General features: G+C 38.0%; 1 protein-coding gene and 1 pseudogene across 1 annotated transcript in view; both read left to right on the forward strand.

Annotated features, from left to right (window-relative positions):
• The window catches only part of LOC124962886 (cell division cycle 7-related protein kinase-like), a 112,403-nt pseudogene extending 110,125 nt beyond the window's left edge, over positions 1–2,278 (forward strand).
• A 276-nt stretch (positions 2,279–2,554) lies between these two features.
• Positions 2,555–19,465, forward strand: part of Psme4 (proteasome activator subunit 4) — a 103,410-nt gene continuing 86,499 nt past the window's right edge. The window contains 1 exon segment of the mRNA XM_047522318.1: positions 2,555–2,798. Coding sequence (XP_047378274.1) covers positions 2,557–2,798 — 242 coding nt within the window. The 5' untranslated portion in view covers positions 2,555–2,556.

A 19,465-nucleotide genomic window follows, 5' to 3' on the forward strand; every position in this document is an offset into this window, starting at 1 on the left:
TCACCCACATACCTTCAACCTCTTTCCTCATTGGCTCCTTCTCAACAATATTTTGAAATATCTAAATAGACCGCACCTTAGAAAAATCCCTCTTTTTATTCCAGGTACTTTGTTATCTCTCTTATTATTTCCACCCCATTTTCAGAAAAAAGGTTTTGTTTATATTTGCTGCCTCTAATTTATTCACTTCCCATTGTCCTTTGTCATTGTAATCAGATTTCCATTCCTACCTTCCATGGAAACTTGTTATCTGCTTTATTAATAAACTTTTCATTCAGTAAACTCTTCTCAGGTTTCCTTTCAATTGACCTGCCAGCCACCTCTGATAGGTCACTTCCTCCTTTTGAAACACTATGGTTTTAGTAATGTCCATTCATCTAAAATGCCTTATACCTTTCTTCTTCCAGTGAATATTCCTTATGGTCTTTTCCCATTTTCTCTGTACATCTTTATGGTTATGGGGATTGAGCCCAGGGGTGTCCTTCCACTGAGTTAAAACTCCAGTCCTTTTCATTTTATTTTTTTAAATCTTGAGACAGGTTCTCACTAAATTGCCCAGTCTGGTCTTGAACTTGCAATCTTCTGCCTCAGCCTCCAGAGTCACTGGAATTACAGACCTGTGCTATATCACTTGACTTTTCTCTAAGAGATCCATCAATGGTCTATTATTTTCACACTTTCCTCATTTCCCTCCTATCCATCTATATGTTGATTCATATCCCAGTTTAGATCATCATTCTGATCTGCATATCAACTTGACACTTATCCACCCATAGGCTTTCTAACTCCAAAGCTGTTTCTGCTGTGTTCTCTGGTGAAGGACTTCATTATCTGCTCAATTTCCCAAGCCAGATGGCATCATACATCACACCATCTTTTTCTCTTTCACTCTTCACATTCAATCAACTAACAAACCCAGGCCATTCCGCTTGAAATAGCTTCCAAACAGCTTCAACTAACGTCCAAGTCCAAGTCATCGATATGTCATCTTCTTAAGGGATACTCCAGTTTTCAATCTTGTTTGTACCAATTCATTCTCCAGGCAAACCAGAATGATTCTTCGAAATGTAATTTTTTTTTGTGTGTGTGTGTACTGGGAAGTGAACCCAGGGTGGTTTACCACTGAGCTACATTCCCAGCCCTTTTTATTTTAAATTTTGAGACAGGGTCTCGCTCAGTTTTTTAGGGCGTGGCTAAATTGCAGAGGCTGATCTTGAATTTGCAATCCTCCTACCTCAGCATCCCTCAGTTGCAGGGATTATTGGTGTGCACCAACGCACCAGCCAAAAATGCAAATTTTATCACGACACCTGAATGCTTAACATCTTTCATAAGTTTCTGTCTTTAGAATAAAGCTCTAAATTCTCCAGCATTTCCTTCTTAGTCTTGTTTCTTCACTCCCCTCTTTTCACGCAATCTTCGGCTGGTCTGAACTTCTTTGAATTCCTAGAATACATGCCTGTAGCCTTAGAGCTGTTCTCTCGGCCTAAATATACATTCTCTTCCCTTATTTTTCTAACCAACTTGCAGTCAATCCTCACAGTTTAACTAAAATATCACTTCCAGGAAACCTGTTACTGCTCCAGAGGCATTCTATACACATGTAGAAATTAAGAGATTTGTCTTGTAATTCTCAAGTCTATGTCTCCACTGAACTTTTAAGTCCCTAAATGTGCCCTTAAACTTTCCACCCTAATATCCTTCCCCCCGCCCCCCCGCCCAGTGCTGGGGATTGAACCCAGGGCCTTGTGCTTGCAAGGCAAACACTATCAACTGAGCTATCTCCCCAGCCCCCATCCTAACATCCTAAAGGAGAGTTTGGTACACAAAGTAGTTCAATTAATATTTGTTAAATAACTTCTTTGGAAGGAGGCTGCCAGGAGAATACAAGAAAGGTGGAAACTTAAAAGGGACAGAGTGAAAAATTTGTAAGGAAAAGTCGAATAATACGGAGTACGTAGGTTTTTCCAAAAACTTGTGATCTGGAAACTACTCCTGCTTCAGCGTGAGGGTCAAGGCCAATTACTTTGCCTGGGGCCGCGGCAACTACCGGCGCCGAAGGCCGGAGGTGGGGAGCGCGCCGCCCCAGGCGAGGCAGGACAATAGCTTGGAATTCGGCCTCGTGTTTCCGGTGGGGCAGCCTCCCGCTAGGCGGGTGGAGCCCGGGGGTGGGGGCTCCGAGCCCGGCCCACGGCGAGGAAGCGCGGCCCCCTGCGCTCCCGCCGCCACCTCCACAGACGCCGTCGCCTCGCTCCGCCCCGCCCCGCCCCGGAAGTGACTTGAGGCCCGTCCGGAACCTCTGGGCCTGGCGGCTGCAGCGTCACCAGCGGAGCCGGTGCGGGGCGGGCAGAGCGGCCGCTGCCGCCGCCAACGAACCGGGGACCGCGCGGGGCCCAGTAGCACACCGGCCAGGGGAGGGGGCCCAGCGGTCGGGCCGAGAGCGACGGGCCGCCGGCGGCCGCGGGGCGACGACGACGCGGAGGAGGCGGAGCCCGGAGAGGGGTGGGGGCCGGGGAGGGATAGGGTGGGAGGGGGTGGGGGGGTGTCCCTGGGCTTATGGAGCTGATCGAGCGGGCGGGAGGCGGGGATCCCCCGGAGCCCGGCGGGCGTCCCGGGCAGGGCCCGCGGGGCTTCGTTCCGCAAAAGGAGATCGTGTACAACAAGCTACTGCCCTACGCCGAGCGGCTGGACGCGGAGTCCGACTTGCAGCTGGCCCAGATAAAAAGCAACCTGGGCCGGGCAGTGCAGCTCCAAGAGCTGTGGCCCGGGGGCCTCTTCTGGACCAGGAAACTCTCCACGTAAGTGGGCACGGGCCCGGAGCAACGGCTGGAGGGGGGTTGACTGGGGTGGGCTCTTTGTCCGGACGGCTTAACCCGCCACTCTGTCCTGGCTGAAGCTGCCCCCTTGCTAGTGCTCGCAAGGGTCGTGACAGAAGCCTGTGAAGCGCTCAGCCTCCTCCCTGCCACTTTGCTACGGGACCTCTCGGGTTCTCAGCAGCCTTCTTCGTCCTCACCAGCTGCTACTCCCCAAGCGTTCGTCAGGTTGTTTCTTAGGACTTGCCGGGGCCCTGGGGAAGGAAGAGAGCTGTCCCCAAAGGTCCTCCTTGGAGGTTTGCGCGTGGAGAGATTGGGCAGAGAGGAATTGTCTTTGGGGAAGGAACTCTTGACTTCCCCTCTTCTCCCCGTTTCCTCTGGTTCTTTCTTCCCCTGTGATCCCGCCTTTTCACCTCTCTTCGTCAAGTTTCTAGTAACTTTGTGAATGGGAAGGAAGCCCGAGGGAGACTTCTGGGTCCTGTTTGTAGATTTGATTGAAAAGATTGGCATAAAATCAGCCCTCGGCTCATTCTTGGACTGTAGAGTAGACGTTTATGTTGAGAATGTTGTCTTAGAATTTGAGGAAATGTGTTGCTTCTGTTGTGACATTTCCTTTGGCGAGACCTTTTACTGTTCGGAGGAAAACACTGAAGAGTGCCATCAGGGTATCCTGGGAGTTGTTAGTATCAGGTATATGTGAGCTTTTTAGTCGTTTAAGATGAATTATTACCTAAGTCGGTTTGAGGAGGACTCTTGTTCTGTATAAACTAACTGCAAACTAGTGACACAGAAATTAGGGGGAAAAAAAGTAAAGGCACTCGGGGGAAAAGTATTTTATTGTTAATGAATTTGATACATTGGCACCAATAGTTTATTTTTTACTCCATCTGCTATTATTTTTATTTATATATATTTAAAAAACTGCAAACTAGTGACACAGAAATTAGGGGGAAAATAAGTAAAGGCACTCGGGGGAAAGGTTAGAGATCTTATTTGCTAGATGGGCATCTGCACTGTCAGCTTTTTATAAAAGAATTTTGCTCTATCTTGTTGGTTGACTGCCCCTAAAGCCTGGTAATATTGTATGTTCATGTGGTTACAGATGGATGAACACACAGGACTTAAGTCTCTTGTTCAGTGTTTACTCAAATCTGCTGAGTGAACTGGGTGATGACTCAGGGTTTTGTAATGCAATAGTCTTATATATTTCTCACAGGATGATTCTTATCTGCCAATTATTAGGGGGCCTCTGACAAATTTCTCACCACCTCTTTCGGGTTGATGGGAATAATTACCTTTTTAATTAAAAAAGAGGCAAAACTAAAACTCTTAATTTGTCCTCTTCAAAGAGTGACCATAAAATTTTGAAGTTAACAGCTCTCCTCTTGTCTAGAGTATAAATAAGTTTGTGGTGGTAGGATCCATGGGGAGAATGGGGTGGGGAGAGGAAGGCAATGGAGAGAAAAGAACCATTTTTAGTCAAAACAGAAGAATATTTTATAAATGATTAAAATTCACTTTTTCAAGTGAGCCTCCTAGGTACCTGTTTGTGTTAATTAGACACAGTTAAATGCAGTTTACTTTGTTCTAGCAACTATCTATTTAAGTCACTTGGTTTAGACTTGCCACAGAATACCATTTTGGGGGACATGAACAGCTCTTTTTAGGTGCACAGTATATATATATGCCAGTGTGGGACTGGGGTTGTGGCTCAGTGGTAGAGCGCTTGTCTAGCACATGTGCAGCATTGGGTTCTATCCTTAGCACCACATAAAAATAAGTAAACCAGATAAAGGTAGTGTGTCCATCTACAACTAAAAATAAAATACAAATAAATATGCCAGTGTGTGAGGACATGTCTGATTTGGATGTATGAACCTAGAATTTAATTTACACAAGCGTAGTAAACTATTTTCTGAAGTATTTTATTGTTAATGAATTTGATACATTGGCACCAATAGTTTATTTTTTACTCCATTTGCTATTATTTTTATATATATTTAAAAAAATTTTTCATAGTTGTAGATGGACAGAATGCCTTTATTTTTTTATATGGTGCCAATGATGGAACCCAGTGTGTCACACCTGCTAGCAAGCACTCTGCCACTGAGCTCCAGCTCCAGCCCCTATTTATATAATTTTATGTGGTGCTGAGGATCGAACCCAGTGCCTCACACATGCTAGGTGAATGAACACTCTGCCCCCCTCCCCCAGCACTAATAGTTTTGTTAATATTTTGACTTATTAGATAAAAGTAGTTCTTACCTAGGAAGGACTAAAAATACAGTGGAAGCCGATGCTTGATGCTTAGGACAGGGTTGCAGTTAAATGGCTTAATACCTGTGAACCCATAACTGTATATATATATATATATACATATGTAATGTATGTAAAATATAAACATATGTATAAAAAGTGTAAGAAATGCTGTCAGGTAGATTTTAATTTTGGAATTGTGGTTAACTGCTGGAAACCTTGGGATTGCACTATGAAAATTTGAACTTGATGTCCATATTATGATGTTGGATGTGTTTTTTCCTTCTAAATCATGTTAAGGTAATGAATGGTTTATAGTTGTGCATTTTTTTTAAAGCATTGTGTTGCATAAGTCAAAATCTAAATAATGTCAGAACATGTGATAGCTGAGTAGTGATCATACGTCATAGAAGAATGGAAAGCAGTAATGAAATAAAGCCTAGTTTCTCCCACTGGCTTTAGAACCATGGAACAGTTATTTAATCATGTATTTCAGTGTTCTTGTGAGTGAACTAAGGGTGTTGGACCAAATAGGAACCATTCCTATTCTGGTATTCTATGATTTTATTATTTTTTTTTTACACTTTTGAGTTTCCAATAAGCCTTTGTGTATTTTTTCTACAAAGATTGATTGAATAGTTTGTAAACTACTAGCAATAGTTACATAGATCAAGTACATTCTTAAAGAAGACCAGAGTATGAAGGCCATTCAGAGGCATTAGGACTGTATCCCCTACTAGAAGTGTGCCTTAAGCTGGGTATCACAGGTGTGTTTGAAGCTGAATTCTGATTGAGGAGCTGCTACACTTTTGGGCTTGGGAGATATATATATTTGACCCCCCCGTTTCACTTTTTACTTCATTTTAGTAACTTCAGTCCATTCTGAGATTTGTAGATCTATTTAGCAACTCTGACCAAAGGTTATATCTGTGTCTTTTTTATTATATTTTTTTGTGTCTCTGAGGATCAAACCTGGCATATATTGGGCAAGTGCTCCATCAGTGAACTATATTCCCAGCCGTTTTAATTTTTTATTTTGAAGGACTGGGGTTGTGGCTCAGTAGTACAGCGCTTGCCTAGCACGTGTGAGGCACTGGGTTTGATCCTCAGCACCACATAAAAATAAATAAATGAAGTATTGTGTCCATCTGCACTAAAAATATATTTTTTTTTAATTATTTTTTTAAATTTTGAGACAGGGTCTCACTCAGTTGCTGAGATTGGCCTCCAACTTGTGATCTTCCTTCCTGCCTCAGCCTCCTGAGTTGCTGGGGTTACAGGTGTGCACCACCATGCCTGGTGTCTGTGTAGTTTTTAAATTGGTCCTGTGATATAATACAAACTCTCCTTTACAGACAATTTAAAATTTTAGAACTGCCTGTTGATGAGGGATTTTGTGATAGAACAAGGCAAAGTTTTAAGAAGGTGACAAATAAATTAAGAGAAATTAAGGAAAATTAATAAATTGGTGAAAGTAGGACCAAAATAGTGGTCTTTGGAAAATGGCATTATAGACAAATTATGGACTCAGATGATTTCTTTGGAAAATGGCATTATAGACAAATTATGGACTCAGATGATTTGTATGAATGAAGGGAGTTGAGTAAAGAACTTGTTTTTGACCTTCTGGACCTTACATAAGAGGGAGTGAAGTCTATTTAGAACATCTCAGTTTAACTAAACCTGACTTTGCCACCAAGATTCTCATCTTGGTCCTATTTGACTTCTTTTACCTTTGTAATTTTTCTTTTGAAGGCAAAGTTGAGATGATTAGTGGATTTTCAAATTTAATAGTTACTAGAGGAGTGTTTTATATAAGCAAAATTTTATAATGTGAGGTTGGATTCCTCAGGCAGATTAAAAATGTTTTCTTATCTTTTTAACACTTCATTGATAATAGAATCCTTTACAAGCTTACCCCATCCATGATAATTTCTTGCTTTTTTGTTTTTTTAAAGACAGAATTTTGATTTTAGTTAACTAATATGGTATAATACAAAGCAAATTTAGATATCTTGTATGTCATAGTGACATGTATTTTTTTTTTTTTTTTCCTTTTTTTGCTACTGGGGATCGAGTCCAGGGGTGCTCAACCACTGAACCATACCCCCAGCCCTTTTTTATGTTTTGTTTTGAGATTGGGTCTCACTAAGTTATTTAGGACCTTGCAAAATTGTTGAGGTTGAACTCAATCTTGCAATCGTCCTTCAACAGACTCTAGAGTTCCTGGGATTATAGGTGAGTGCCACCATGCCTGGTTTATATTCTGTATTGTTTTATGATTAAATGAGTATGGAATCATTTCATTTTCTGAATTGTGGCTCGCTTTTAGATTGAAGGTGCAGTTTAATTATTGCTAACATCATGTAATCTTCCAAAGAGATTATTTTAGTCAAAGACACATAATACATTTAAGAAATTTTAAGTTTAAGTTGGACACAGTGGAGCATGCCTGTAATACCCCAGGGCTCCAGAGGCTGAGAGGAAGATCAAAGGTTCATAGCCAGCCTTAACAACTTATCCAGACTATAAGCAACCTAGTGAGACCCTCTCTCAAAGTAAAAAATAAAAAGGGTGTGGGATGTGGCCCAGTGGTTAAGTACCCTGGATTCACTTCCTGGTACCAAAAACAAATTTTAGTAGAAATATAAGTTATGAAATATACTGACCTTTTCTTGTGAAAGGTAATAAGTGACTACAGGATCATCTGTAAAGCAGGAAATGCTAACTGCTGAATCTCTGTTGGCTATTAACATGAGATAATTAATAATTTTTTTTTTCTTATTTTGTTATCAGGGGTTGAACTCAGGGGCACTTAACCACTGAGCCCTAGCCCCAGCCCTTTTTTAAATATTTTATCTAGAGACAGGGTCTTGCTGACTTGCTTAGGGCCTTGCTAAGTTGCTGAGGCTGGCTTTGAACTTGCCATCCTGTCTCAGCCTCCTGAGTCATGGGGTTATAAGCATGTGTCACCATGCCCAGCACTTAATAATTAATGAGTATCTAATGTGTAAATACTGAAAGTATACCATAAAAATGAATGCCTTTTATTTGCAAAGTAATCTTGAAATCTTGACAAATTACCACCTTTATCAGTCAACCACTTAGAAGCTTCGGCACGGTGGTGCACGCCTATAATCCTAGGGACTCAACTCAGGAGGCTGAGGCAGGAGAATCACAAGTTCCAGGCCAACCTCAGCAACTTATTGAGGCCCTAGCAACCTAGCAAGATCCTCTCTCAAAATAAAAATTGAAAGGCCTGGGGATGTGTCCCAGTGGTAAAAGTGCCCCTGGCTTCAATCCCCAGTACCACCCTCCGCAAAAAAAAAGAAAAAAGAGAACCAGTTAGAGAAAGTAGTAGATGAGGTGTATCTTTGTTACTAAATGATTACAATTCAAAATAGGAACCAAAATTTCTTTGAAATGAGAAAGTTGATTTTCCATTGCGGGGGTGATTGTGAGGGACGTGACTTTTTCTGACAAAGTTGTAGAATAGCACATTAGGTACCTTTATGTTTGATTTTTTAAAAAACTAATCAGCTATTTCTTAGAGCCGTTTTAGATTCACATCAGAATTGAATGGGAAAGTAGTGTTCTCATAACTTTTTTGTACCACACACACATTGGAATTTTCATAGCATTGTCAGACATACACACACATTTCTTTTGTGGTGCTGGGGATTAAACTCGGGGATTTGCACATGCTAGGCAAGCACTCTATCACTGAGCCCCATCCTGAGACCTTTTTTATTTTACTTTGAGACAGGATCTCACTTCGTTACCCTGGCTGGTCCCTGAGCTTGCAATCACCCTGACTTGGCCTTCTGGCTGTTTGTGGTAGAACCTCCTTTGCCAGTGAATATGTGTTTTGATTCCAATTTGAACAGTTTTTTGATTTAAGAATTTTTTTACTTAGAACATTTAATATGGAAAATACCAAACATACTGAGAATTACTAATATAATGAACCACATCACTCATCTTAACACGCTTATCAACTCATGGTATAGTGTTCCTTTCATTGCCCCCTTTCTATTTCTTTCTTTCACTGAGCTACAATACATCTGTAGCCCTTTTGGTTGTTTGTTTATTTATTATATTTTTAATTTTGAGACAGGATCTCACTTAAATTGTTTAGGGTCTTGGCCACTATGCCCTGACTTTTGTCCGTTTTTGTTGTGGAGCATATTATTTCATTTCATGAGCATGTTCAGTGTCTTTGAGGGAAAATGAATTAAAACAACAACAAAAATCAATATCTAAAAATAAATCTATTTTTAAAGAAACAAAACTGAAAAACAAACCAGTTCATTGTCAACTTTGAATGGCTTCAGGAAGTTCTGCTTTGAAAATTTTGTGATTTTACTTCTGAATTTTCATCCATTTGCAATGCGTTAAGGTTTACTACAATTGAACTTCATGGGTAGGGAGTTTTAAAAAAAAAAACCCAACAGCTCATTAATGATCATTTTCATACAATTTCTTTTACTCCTACTACATATTGGAGATTTAGACTTAATCTTGGGATAGCAAGTGTGCGGTTAAGTTATTTCCATTTTAAAAGTGAAGATATTAAGGTTCATAGGTTAATACAGAGTAGTAGAAGCAGGATTCAGTTTTCTTGGAACTTTTTTTTAGTTCCTGGTAAAGGGTAGGCACAACTTTTGGCGTTTGGTGCACATAAGTAAAAGTTTTCTGTCCTCAGGAAGTTCCAGAGTACTCTTTATGTTCATTTTTGTTCATTTAGAATAGACCAAGTAAAGTGATAGCCCCTCAAGAATTTTAGAGGAAGAAAATATGATTTTTTGGGGGGTCGTGTATCTGGGGATTGAACTTTAGGGGTACTTTTCCCCATTTGGGTTTTGTTTTCTTTTTGCCTTGAACTTGTTATCTTTCTGCCTTAGCCTCCTGAGTCATTCAGTGGGATTATAGGTGTCCGCCACTATTTATGACTTGAATTCTAAATGTATTACTTTAAATAAAAAATTGCATTATGACCAGTGGGTTTTGTTTCTGCAGTGCTGAGGATTTAACCAAGGGCCTCCCGCATGTGCATGCTGGGCAAGTGCTCTACCACTGAGCCACATCCTCAGCCCCTGACCTGTGTGTTTTAGTGCTTTGCATTGAGGTACTAGGAAAGAACTTAGAAAATAATAAATTATCATTTGATGTCCTGAGAGCTTAATGTCACTTCCCCCCATGTGTTCTTTGCTGCATGCAGTGTTCTAAAATAACATTGTTATTAAAATACATTATTAATTGAAGTGGAGGCAATTTTTTATTTTATCATATTTTTAGGGGTTCTTATTTATTAGTAATACATCATCTAAAATAGTTTTTATAGTTTTGAAACTTTTGTATTAAGTGAAATTCATTTTCAGTGAATCTCTTTTCCTTCCTTTTAAATATAGAATCTAAATGTTTTCCTCTAACCTTTGTAGAAAAATAGTGTCTAAACAACAAACTGAGAACATTGTAATGAAAGCAACACCAAGAAAATAAAAGGAGCAGCAAAAATAACAAGAAAACTATCTGATTGTTGAGACCCCCACTGAAATGTGAAAAGCTACCCCTAAGTATTGCCATTTGGAATCTTGAGGTTGACTACTTCCATATTCAGCCTATGCAGAGCATTTATTGCCTTTCAATACACTCTCTTGACCCCTTGTTCATACTTTTGTATTGTTTCTATACATAGATTCCTTTCTGTACTGTGAGTTGTTTTGACCTCTTCAACTTTCTACCCCCAACATTTAATAGTTGTGTTTGCATTCATAAATACTCATTAATATTAGAATTACATTTTTTATTTATAAACTAAAACATTATGAAAATCTAAGAGGTCACTAATTTTGTATTCAAAATGAAGAAAGTGAATCTCAAGAGATTGATTTTAATACTGGGTTCAAAAGAAAGGAGATGTATAAAATATATAACCAGAGGACTGGAGGAAATGAACATTTTGGTTAAGAAAAATTAGTGTGTTTTATAACCATAAAAGGTATCCCAAACTGGATTTTAGCGAAGTAGATTATATTGTTTGCATTAGGGAGTTTGACCAAGTTTTTCACTTTTTTTTTTTTTTTTTTTCCTTTTGAGGTGCTGGGGATCGAACCCAGGGCCCTGTGCTTGTAAGGCAAGCACTTTACCAACTGAGCTATCTCCCCAGCCCCCAGTGTTTCACTTTTAAATAAATCTATAATAGTTGTGGTGAAGGACTTAGTATCAGAAAATTTAGCTTATAGTTGTTAAAATTTTTTGATAGGTAAACCATTATGTAATAGTAATGCTAATTTTGTTTGTTTTTTCCCCCACAATACCTTAATATTTGAGATTAAATATTTTCCTTTCTAAGAAAAAAATAACACTATTACAAGGTGAAATGGGTATAAAAATAGTATTATAGTGCAGACAAATTCAAGATTACTTAAGAATTATTAAAAATATTTTATAATCTGTTCTCTAAGGTAGATTGTCTAAATGGATATGGAATGTAACACGTGGGTGTTTCATTTTCTGGTGATTTTCTTTTTTAAGGAAACTATGAAGTATACGTTTTTAGAGCAAGAAATCTTAACAGTCTTATGAGTGTGTATGTTTGAGCTGATGTTTTTTTCTCTGTTACTCTATTAATATGACTTTTGAATGGAGTTAGAAAATTTTGCCAGATTCCTGAAGAGTTAAGTTGGAATAGTTTGTGTTCTGAGGGAGGTAGGTTACTTCCAGAGATCCTAATTAATAAAATGTTAATTTTCTGTAAACCTTGGAACAAATGGAGTTGCCTCTTCTGTATAAGGTAGGGGAAAAGTTACTATGTAACAGATCCAGAAATGATTTGGAACTTGATTTTTTTAAAAAAATCATAAATTAATAGGCAGAATTATCTTAAGATCTTTTTACTTTTTTGGGGGGGTTGTAATCTATCATCTGTACATAATTTTCCAAAAGAGTCATGACTAAGTGGCTTGGCAAATAAATTTGATAGGTTTTTTTTTTTTTTTTTTTTTTTTTTTTTTGCGGTACTGGGGATTGAACACAGGACCTTGTGCTTGCAAGATAAGCACCTCTACCAACTGAGCTATATCCCCAGCCCAAGTTTGATAGGTTTTAACCCCTTCTTTTTAAAAATTTTTTATTTAAAAAAATTTTTTTTTGTAGTTGTAGATGGACAGAATGCCTTTATTTTATTTGTTTATTTTTATGCGGTGCTAAGGATCTAACTCAGACCCTCACACATGCTAGGCAAGCACTCTGCCCCTGAGCTATAGCCCCAGCCCAACCACTTCTTGTTTTGGGTAAAGTAGACTAGAATTATTAGAGTGCATTTGGCAGTAATGAAGATGACTGTTGATCATCTTTGTTTCAGTTTTGTGTGTATATATGTGTGCACTGGTTTATATTTGTTACTGTGGATTGTGACCAAAACATTTTTTAAAAGCCACAGATATAACAAGTTGTGTTCTATAATTAAGAGTATATAATCAGCTGGTACTTGTTGAGATACAGGAAATGAAAATGAAGTTATAACAGTTTAAAAATATGAGTAACCTGAGCGATTTTTTTTTTTTTTCCCCTGAAGGATCTTAGAAGAGCATTAGTAAAATGTTGAATGAATGACACAGATAGCACCTACTACATACTGAGTGGTTTATCATGGCAGCACTATGCTAATGCTTTGCATTCATTTTTTCATTTAATTCTTACAAACAACCCTGTGAACTGTAGGTGTATTATTTCAGTTTTACCTTTGAAGAAATGAGGCTTAATGAAGGTGCCTTGAGTCTGCTTGGACTGTTCTCAGTGTCGTATATGGAGTGGCTTAAACAACTTTTATTTCTCCCTGGAGGTTGGAAATCTGAGATTGTTTTGTCAGCATGGATGGGTTCTGAGTCTTCCTGATCTGGTGGGGAAGGGAGCTAGCTCTTTCTGACTCTTCTTTATTGAACATTAAGCCCAAGACTACCTCCCCAGAGTCTCATCTCAAAATACATTGATATTGGGGATTAGGGTTTTCAACATATGAATTTAGGGGAGAGAGTGCATAAGCATTCATTTGTAGAGGCTTTTTGTATGTCCAGTTTACCTGATGACCACAGAGATCTTGCTCTTATCTACTGTGTTGGTTTTAAAAAGAAAATTTTAAGGCTATATAGCCTGGGAATTCTACCCAGGGGAAGCATCACACCTAACCTTGAGGTAGAATTTAGTAAGGTAAGAAGGAACTCAAAGCCATTTAATGTGGGGGCACAGAGATGAATGGGCAAATTGATATGACTGTTAAAGTCTATACTCAGAGCATTACTGAAATAATCAGTTACCTGTCTCCCTTTCTAGGGTACATGCTCCAGGGCCATTTGTTATTTGTTTTTATGTTCGCATTGCCTGATGCCACGTCTAGCTCATAAATGACACCCAGTTAAGCATTTCAAAAAGTTATTAACTTCATTCATTCCTCAAGAGAGAAACAACTGGGAAAAGAATAATAACATTACTGTTAGGTATTAATTGTAAGTGACTGTTAATCTAGAAATAGTGTCAGTTTTAATAAGTCATTTGGAGCCTTCCATCATTTTAAAGTTGATAGTTGGTTCTAGGCATTTTGGAAATCTGTTTTTGAAATAATTTGGTTTAATGTGTTTGAATATGTTGGTTTGAGTTCTTTTTTTTGAAAATTAGTCCTTCTGAGCTGTTTGTAATTATAGAAGCCCGTATATTCCTCAAGATACACTTTTTAGTACTATCAGTCATTTGAAAAAAGTTTCTCAGAATGTTCACTTGATTTCATTTCAGAGTTGTGGGTTCAGTGGATGTAGAAGCATGATCCCTTACATCAAGTAACTCTCAATCACCAAAGGAAACAACGTGATATATGCATGCATAACTATAGCATGAAATATGAAAAATAGTTATTTGGCATATGTTATTATGGGCTAAGAGGATAGCGATGGTACTTTTGGTTGGGAATGGAGGAAGACTATGAAGGAAGGATGTGTTGAAGGATAGATAGGCTTCCAAGGATGTGAACAGATAATTCACATGAAAATAATTATTGTATATAAAGAGCAAACTTATTTAAAATTTTTTTTTAGTTGTACATGAATGCAGTACCTTTATTTTTATGGGGTGCTGAGAGTTGAACCCAGTGCCTCACGTGCAAGGCAAGTGTTCTACCACTGAGCCACAACCCTAGCTCAGCAAACTTCTTAAAATACATTTAGCCTCATAACTAATATGAATTGAAGTTGAATGTGGTGGTACACACTTGTAATCCCAGCAACTGAAGAGGCTGAGGCTGGAGGATTGCAAGTCTGAGCAACTTGGTGAGACCCTGCCTCAAAGTAAAAAATAAAATGGGCTGGAGATGTATTTAGCTTGGTGGTACAGTGTCCTTAGATTCAATCTCCAGGTCAAAAGAAAAAAATATTAATTGAAATTGATTAAATTAATATTACTTTTTTAATGATTTTCATGGACTTTAAAAAGCATATGTTGTGTTCCAATCTCTCTGGGGAATTTATGAAAAACTGGTAACCAAAGCCCCACTCTAGAACACTTAAGTCAGTATTTTTCATACATTCCTTAGTTGTCTCTGTTTTCATAGCCATATGAGGGAACCCAGGTTTTACAGACACACAGGAAATTAAATAACTTTCCCAGTGGACTGACATAGAGCAGTTTAAATTCTCAGCAAATAAAAATGTAGAACCATGCTATTCCAGCTTGCTTGGCTACTGTGTTGAAATCAAAAAATATCCTATGCAGAGTTGATTATAATGTTAGGAGTTGCAAAGTAAGTTTGAATGAAAACATGGAATACTCTTCTTTCTCTCTTTTTCTTTTTTTCTTTTTTCCTTTTTAGTACTAGAGATTGAACCCATGAGTGCCCTACCATGGAGCTGTACACCCGACCCTTTTTAATTTTTCATTTTGAGATGGGGACTCATGCTAAATTGCTGGAACTGGCCTTGTATTTGAGATTCGAGATTCTCCTACCTCTGCTTCCCAAGTTACTAGGATTCATAGGTGTTTACCACCATACTCAGCTGTAAGACATTCTCCAACTTTATTTTTTAGATATTTTTTGGTACTGAGAATTGAACCCAGGGGCACTTTGTCACTGAGGTATGCCCCAGTACTTTTTATTTTTTATTTTGAGACAGGACCTCAAGTTGCTGAAGCTGGCCTTGAACTTGGAATCCTCCTGTCTCAGATTCTTCCCAAGTTGCAGGGATTACAGGCATGACACTCAGATATTCTTTACTTTTTAAGTTTATTTTTGGGTACTGGGGATTGAACCCAGGGGCACTTTACCACTGAGTTACATCCCCAACTTTTTTTATTTTTTATTTTGAGACAGGGTCCCACTAAGTTGCTTAGGGCCGCTCTAATTTTGCTGAGGCTGACCTTGAACTTGAATTTCTTCTGCCTCTGCCTCTTTAGTGGCTTGGATTAGAAGTGTGTCCTACCGCCACTCCTGGCCCATTCTTCACTTTATAAACACCTAACTTTGTTGTGTACCAGCAGTCACTTGAAATTAGTATCCTGTGTGTGTGTGTGTGTGTGAGAGAGAGGGAGAGAGGGAGAGAGAGGGAGAGATACTCTTTTCTTGTTCCTCAGCATGTTCTGGATGGAGGGGAAAGGGGAGAATGGAACATTCTGTTAGTTGTGTCTCCTTGCCATATCAGTACTCGGTTGTTGATCTATTATTCTATCTAGACAGATTTCTAACCTTTCAAGGTCAGTGATCACTTAATATATGATGAAACTTTTGTTAAACAAAAAGAATCACAAAACCCTATTAACACTTCCTTTATCCTATTTTTCTATTATATATTTAATTTGTATAATTGTACCTGGAAATTCATATCCTCTGTGTGATTGTCTCATATCTGATTGTGAGTTCTTTGCCTAAAGAAGATGTTTTGAGACATATTCTTGCCCTGTACATATCATTTGCTCTGGCAGGACTTTTTGAATAAAATAGATGATTGTGTGAAAAGAGGCGAGATGGGCTTAATGAAAAAACCCTTGCTCTGAGAAGTTTTATCTACATTTTTAATATTATTTGTAGTAGTGAGGGTCTTGTTCCTGGAGTAAAATCAAAGTAATTTATTTTTTATTTTCTAGTTTTCTTGGCTACTTTTGGCTCTCTGTCTCTTTAGTATATATTTCTATTTGGTAGACCCTTGTGAAGAGAAGGAAAAGACTGGAACTGATAAATCGACAGAAAAGTGTGTATTTGTTTGCTTTGGGTATGGAGGGCGGTGAGTTGAAGTTAGTATACAAAATTATTTGGGGGTTTGTTCATAAATTTCATGTGTCATGATAGCTCTTCTTACTGTAAAATGCTTGTCATTTAGCAAGGTATTAAGGGACATTTTATTTTGTTCATTTTATTTGTGGTACTCAAGGCTTCACATGAGGACTACACCACTGAGCTTTTTACCAGCCCTTTTTAAATTTTATTTTGAGACAGGATCGCATTAAGTTGCCTAAGCTGACCTCAAACCTACAGTCCTCTTGCCTTGGCCTCCTGAGTAGCTGAGATTACTAAGTAGGTATGGGCCACTGAGCCTGGTTATAAAAGACATTTTAAAATGTCCTTAATATTACCATTTATTCAAATATTTTCATTTTAGTAAGACTTCATTGTTTTAACATGTAATTCCTGCATATTTCTTTAGTTGTTGGACCTTTATTCATTTATATGTGGTGCTGAGAATCTAACCCAGTGCTTCATGCATGGTATGCAGGCAGTTTACCACTGAGCTACAACTCTAGCTCCTCTTCTTAATTTTAAAGAAGACCAATTTATTAATTTTCCTTTTATGGTTAGTACTTTTTGAGCTTTTGAAAAAAGTCTTTTGAGTTGTATTTTGAGAAATGCTTAAGTAAAGAACTGCTTGCTGGTTTGTGAGGGATTAGGGGAAATAAAAGGTTTTGAGGAATTCCCTGATGTTAAGCTTTTGTCAGCAGCTCTAGTCCTCCAAACAAGGAATTCACCCCCCACCACTAATTTCTTATATAGTATCAAAATTTGGGTTTTGTGAATTTTACACCTCTAATGTGACGAAGGTATCTATCTATTGCAATAGAAACAATGGTTGTAGCTAAGTTATAAAGTAGTGTTAATCCAAATTTTCCACAAAAGTATTCTAACTGTAGGGGAGAATGTATAACTCTAGGGGCATCTGGAGTCTTGGCAAGGTCTGAAGTAGTTACTGAAATCAGGGAATATTTCTTTGAACTCTCCTGTTTCATGTTTGTGCCAGTTTTTTAAATTTTTTGTTTGTTTTTTGGTAGAGGGACACAGTACCTTTATTTATTTATTTCTGTGTGGTGCTGAGGATCAAACCCAGTGTGTCACACATGCAAGGCAAGTGCTCTGCCACTGAGCTAAAACTATTGCCTTTTCTGTGCCAGTTTTTTTTTTTTTTTTTTTTTTTTTTGCGGTACTGGGGATCAAACCCAGGGCCTTGTGCTTGCAATACAAGCACTCTACCAACTGAGCTATCTCCCCAGCCCGCCAGTTTTTAAGAGTAGCTTTAAATGATTTTTTTTACCTGTAATTTTAGAGTGCAATCAAGGGGAAAGCTTCAGGGATTTGCAACTGTGTTTATATAGCAGCCTCAAGTATCATTGGTAGCCCTGAGAATTGGGGTCTTTGTTGTTGTTTTTTTTTGTGTGTGTGTGGTGCTGGGGATCGAACCCAGGGCCCTGTGCTTGTAAGGCAAGCACTTTACCAACTGAGCCATCTTCCCAGCCCCTAGATTGGGGTGCTTTGTATAATGTCTTTGCTGATTCATATGCTTGACCATTAGAGGGTTGTTAAGAAACTTTAATAGTAATTACAGGCATAATCAAAATGATCTCATGTATCATTTTTCTTCTTAAAATGTTCAGTCTCTTAGGAACTAAGGTGAGGTGATGGGATTATACCTTGAAACCACAAAAAAAAGCTAAAAAAAATTCAGAATAGCCTGAGAATATAAGAAAGAGTACTCTGAATGGACCAGAAACTTTGAGGTATTTCTGGAAGATTGAAATACACGTAGGTGCCCTAACTTTAAAAGTTAGGCATAAGTTTAGTTTGATTTTATCTGTTGGGGAAGTACTAAAGATCATGTGAGGAATAGTAATGTTCTCATTTCTTCTGACTTGTGTTTGTAAAATGACTCTCCTCAAAGGGGTTTATGAATTTAAATATTGAGTAATTTGTTCTAAATAAATTTTGAGTTTACTTCTGACACCTTCCATATTCTATGAGCAGTCATTGAATTTTGAAACACCCTTTTTCTTAAATTTGCTTATTTTGGTTTTTGATTACCTTGTTTTCTAATGTTAAAAATTTGAAAATTATGCTTTTGCGATAAAATAATTGTTTTTGGTAATAATTATAATTGAGTTAATGCTTGGAAACATAACTACATGTTCTGTAACTTGTTATATTATTTCAAGATTTTAAGCAGACCATATCCATTCTTGTTTATTTAATTTTTAAAAAAATATATTTTTTAGTTGTAGACAGACACAATGCCTTTATTTTTATTTATTTATTTTTACCTGTTGCCTCATACGTGCTAGGCAGGTGTGTTCTACCACTGAGCTACATCCCCAGTACTTTTTATTTTATTTTGAGACAGAGTCTCATTAAGGTGTGTCCGTGCTGGTTTTGAACTTGTGATCTTTCTCTCAGCCTCCAAAGTAGTTGGGATTACAGGCGAGTGCTACCACACTGGGCTATCATATCTATTCTTTTTTGGTACTGGGGATTGAAGTCAGGGGTGCTTTACTACTGAGCTACATCACCCAGCCCTTTTTTTATTTTGAGAGACTCACAAATTTGTTGAGGCTGCTCTTGAACTTGGAATCCTCCTGTCTCAGCCTCCCAAGTTGCTGGGGTTACAGGCACATACCACCACACCCAGTTTATCATATCCACTCTTAAAACAAAAGGACTAGTACAGTAAACTGGATTTGTGCTCTTTATCTGTTTACCTTTAATTACGTTATAGTTTGCTATTTTTAAGTAGTTTCAGTTGAATGATATTTTGAGTATTTGCTCAATAAAGGAAGGAGATGGAACTCGACTGAAGACCAATTATCATAACAATAAGACAGTATAGTTTGAATTTGCCATCAAATGTTGTTGAGAACTCAGTTATTATTTTAAACCCTTTGCTCTTAAAATACTTATTTGGTAATCTCTTGATTGAAGTACAGAATAATTCTTTGCTGCACAATGATTATAATGAAAATAAAATGTTTAACATCAGAGATATTTGTAATTAAGATGTCACCACACCTTTTATTTTATGTGTTTGTGGTTCTAAAAAAACCCACATAACATACACCCTGTTAACAATTTTAAATGTATGGTACAATATTGTTAGCTA

This window comes from Sciurus carolinensis, chromosome 13 (assembly GCF_902686445.1).
Source record: "Sciurus carolinensis chromosome 13, mSciCar1.2, whole genome shotgun sequence".
Lineage (NCBI taxonomy): Eukaryota > Metazoa > Chordata > Mammalia > Rodentia > Sciuridae > Sciurus > Sciurus carolinensis.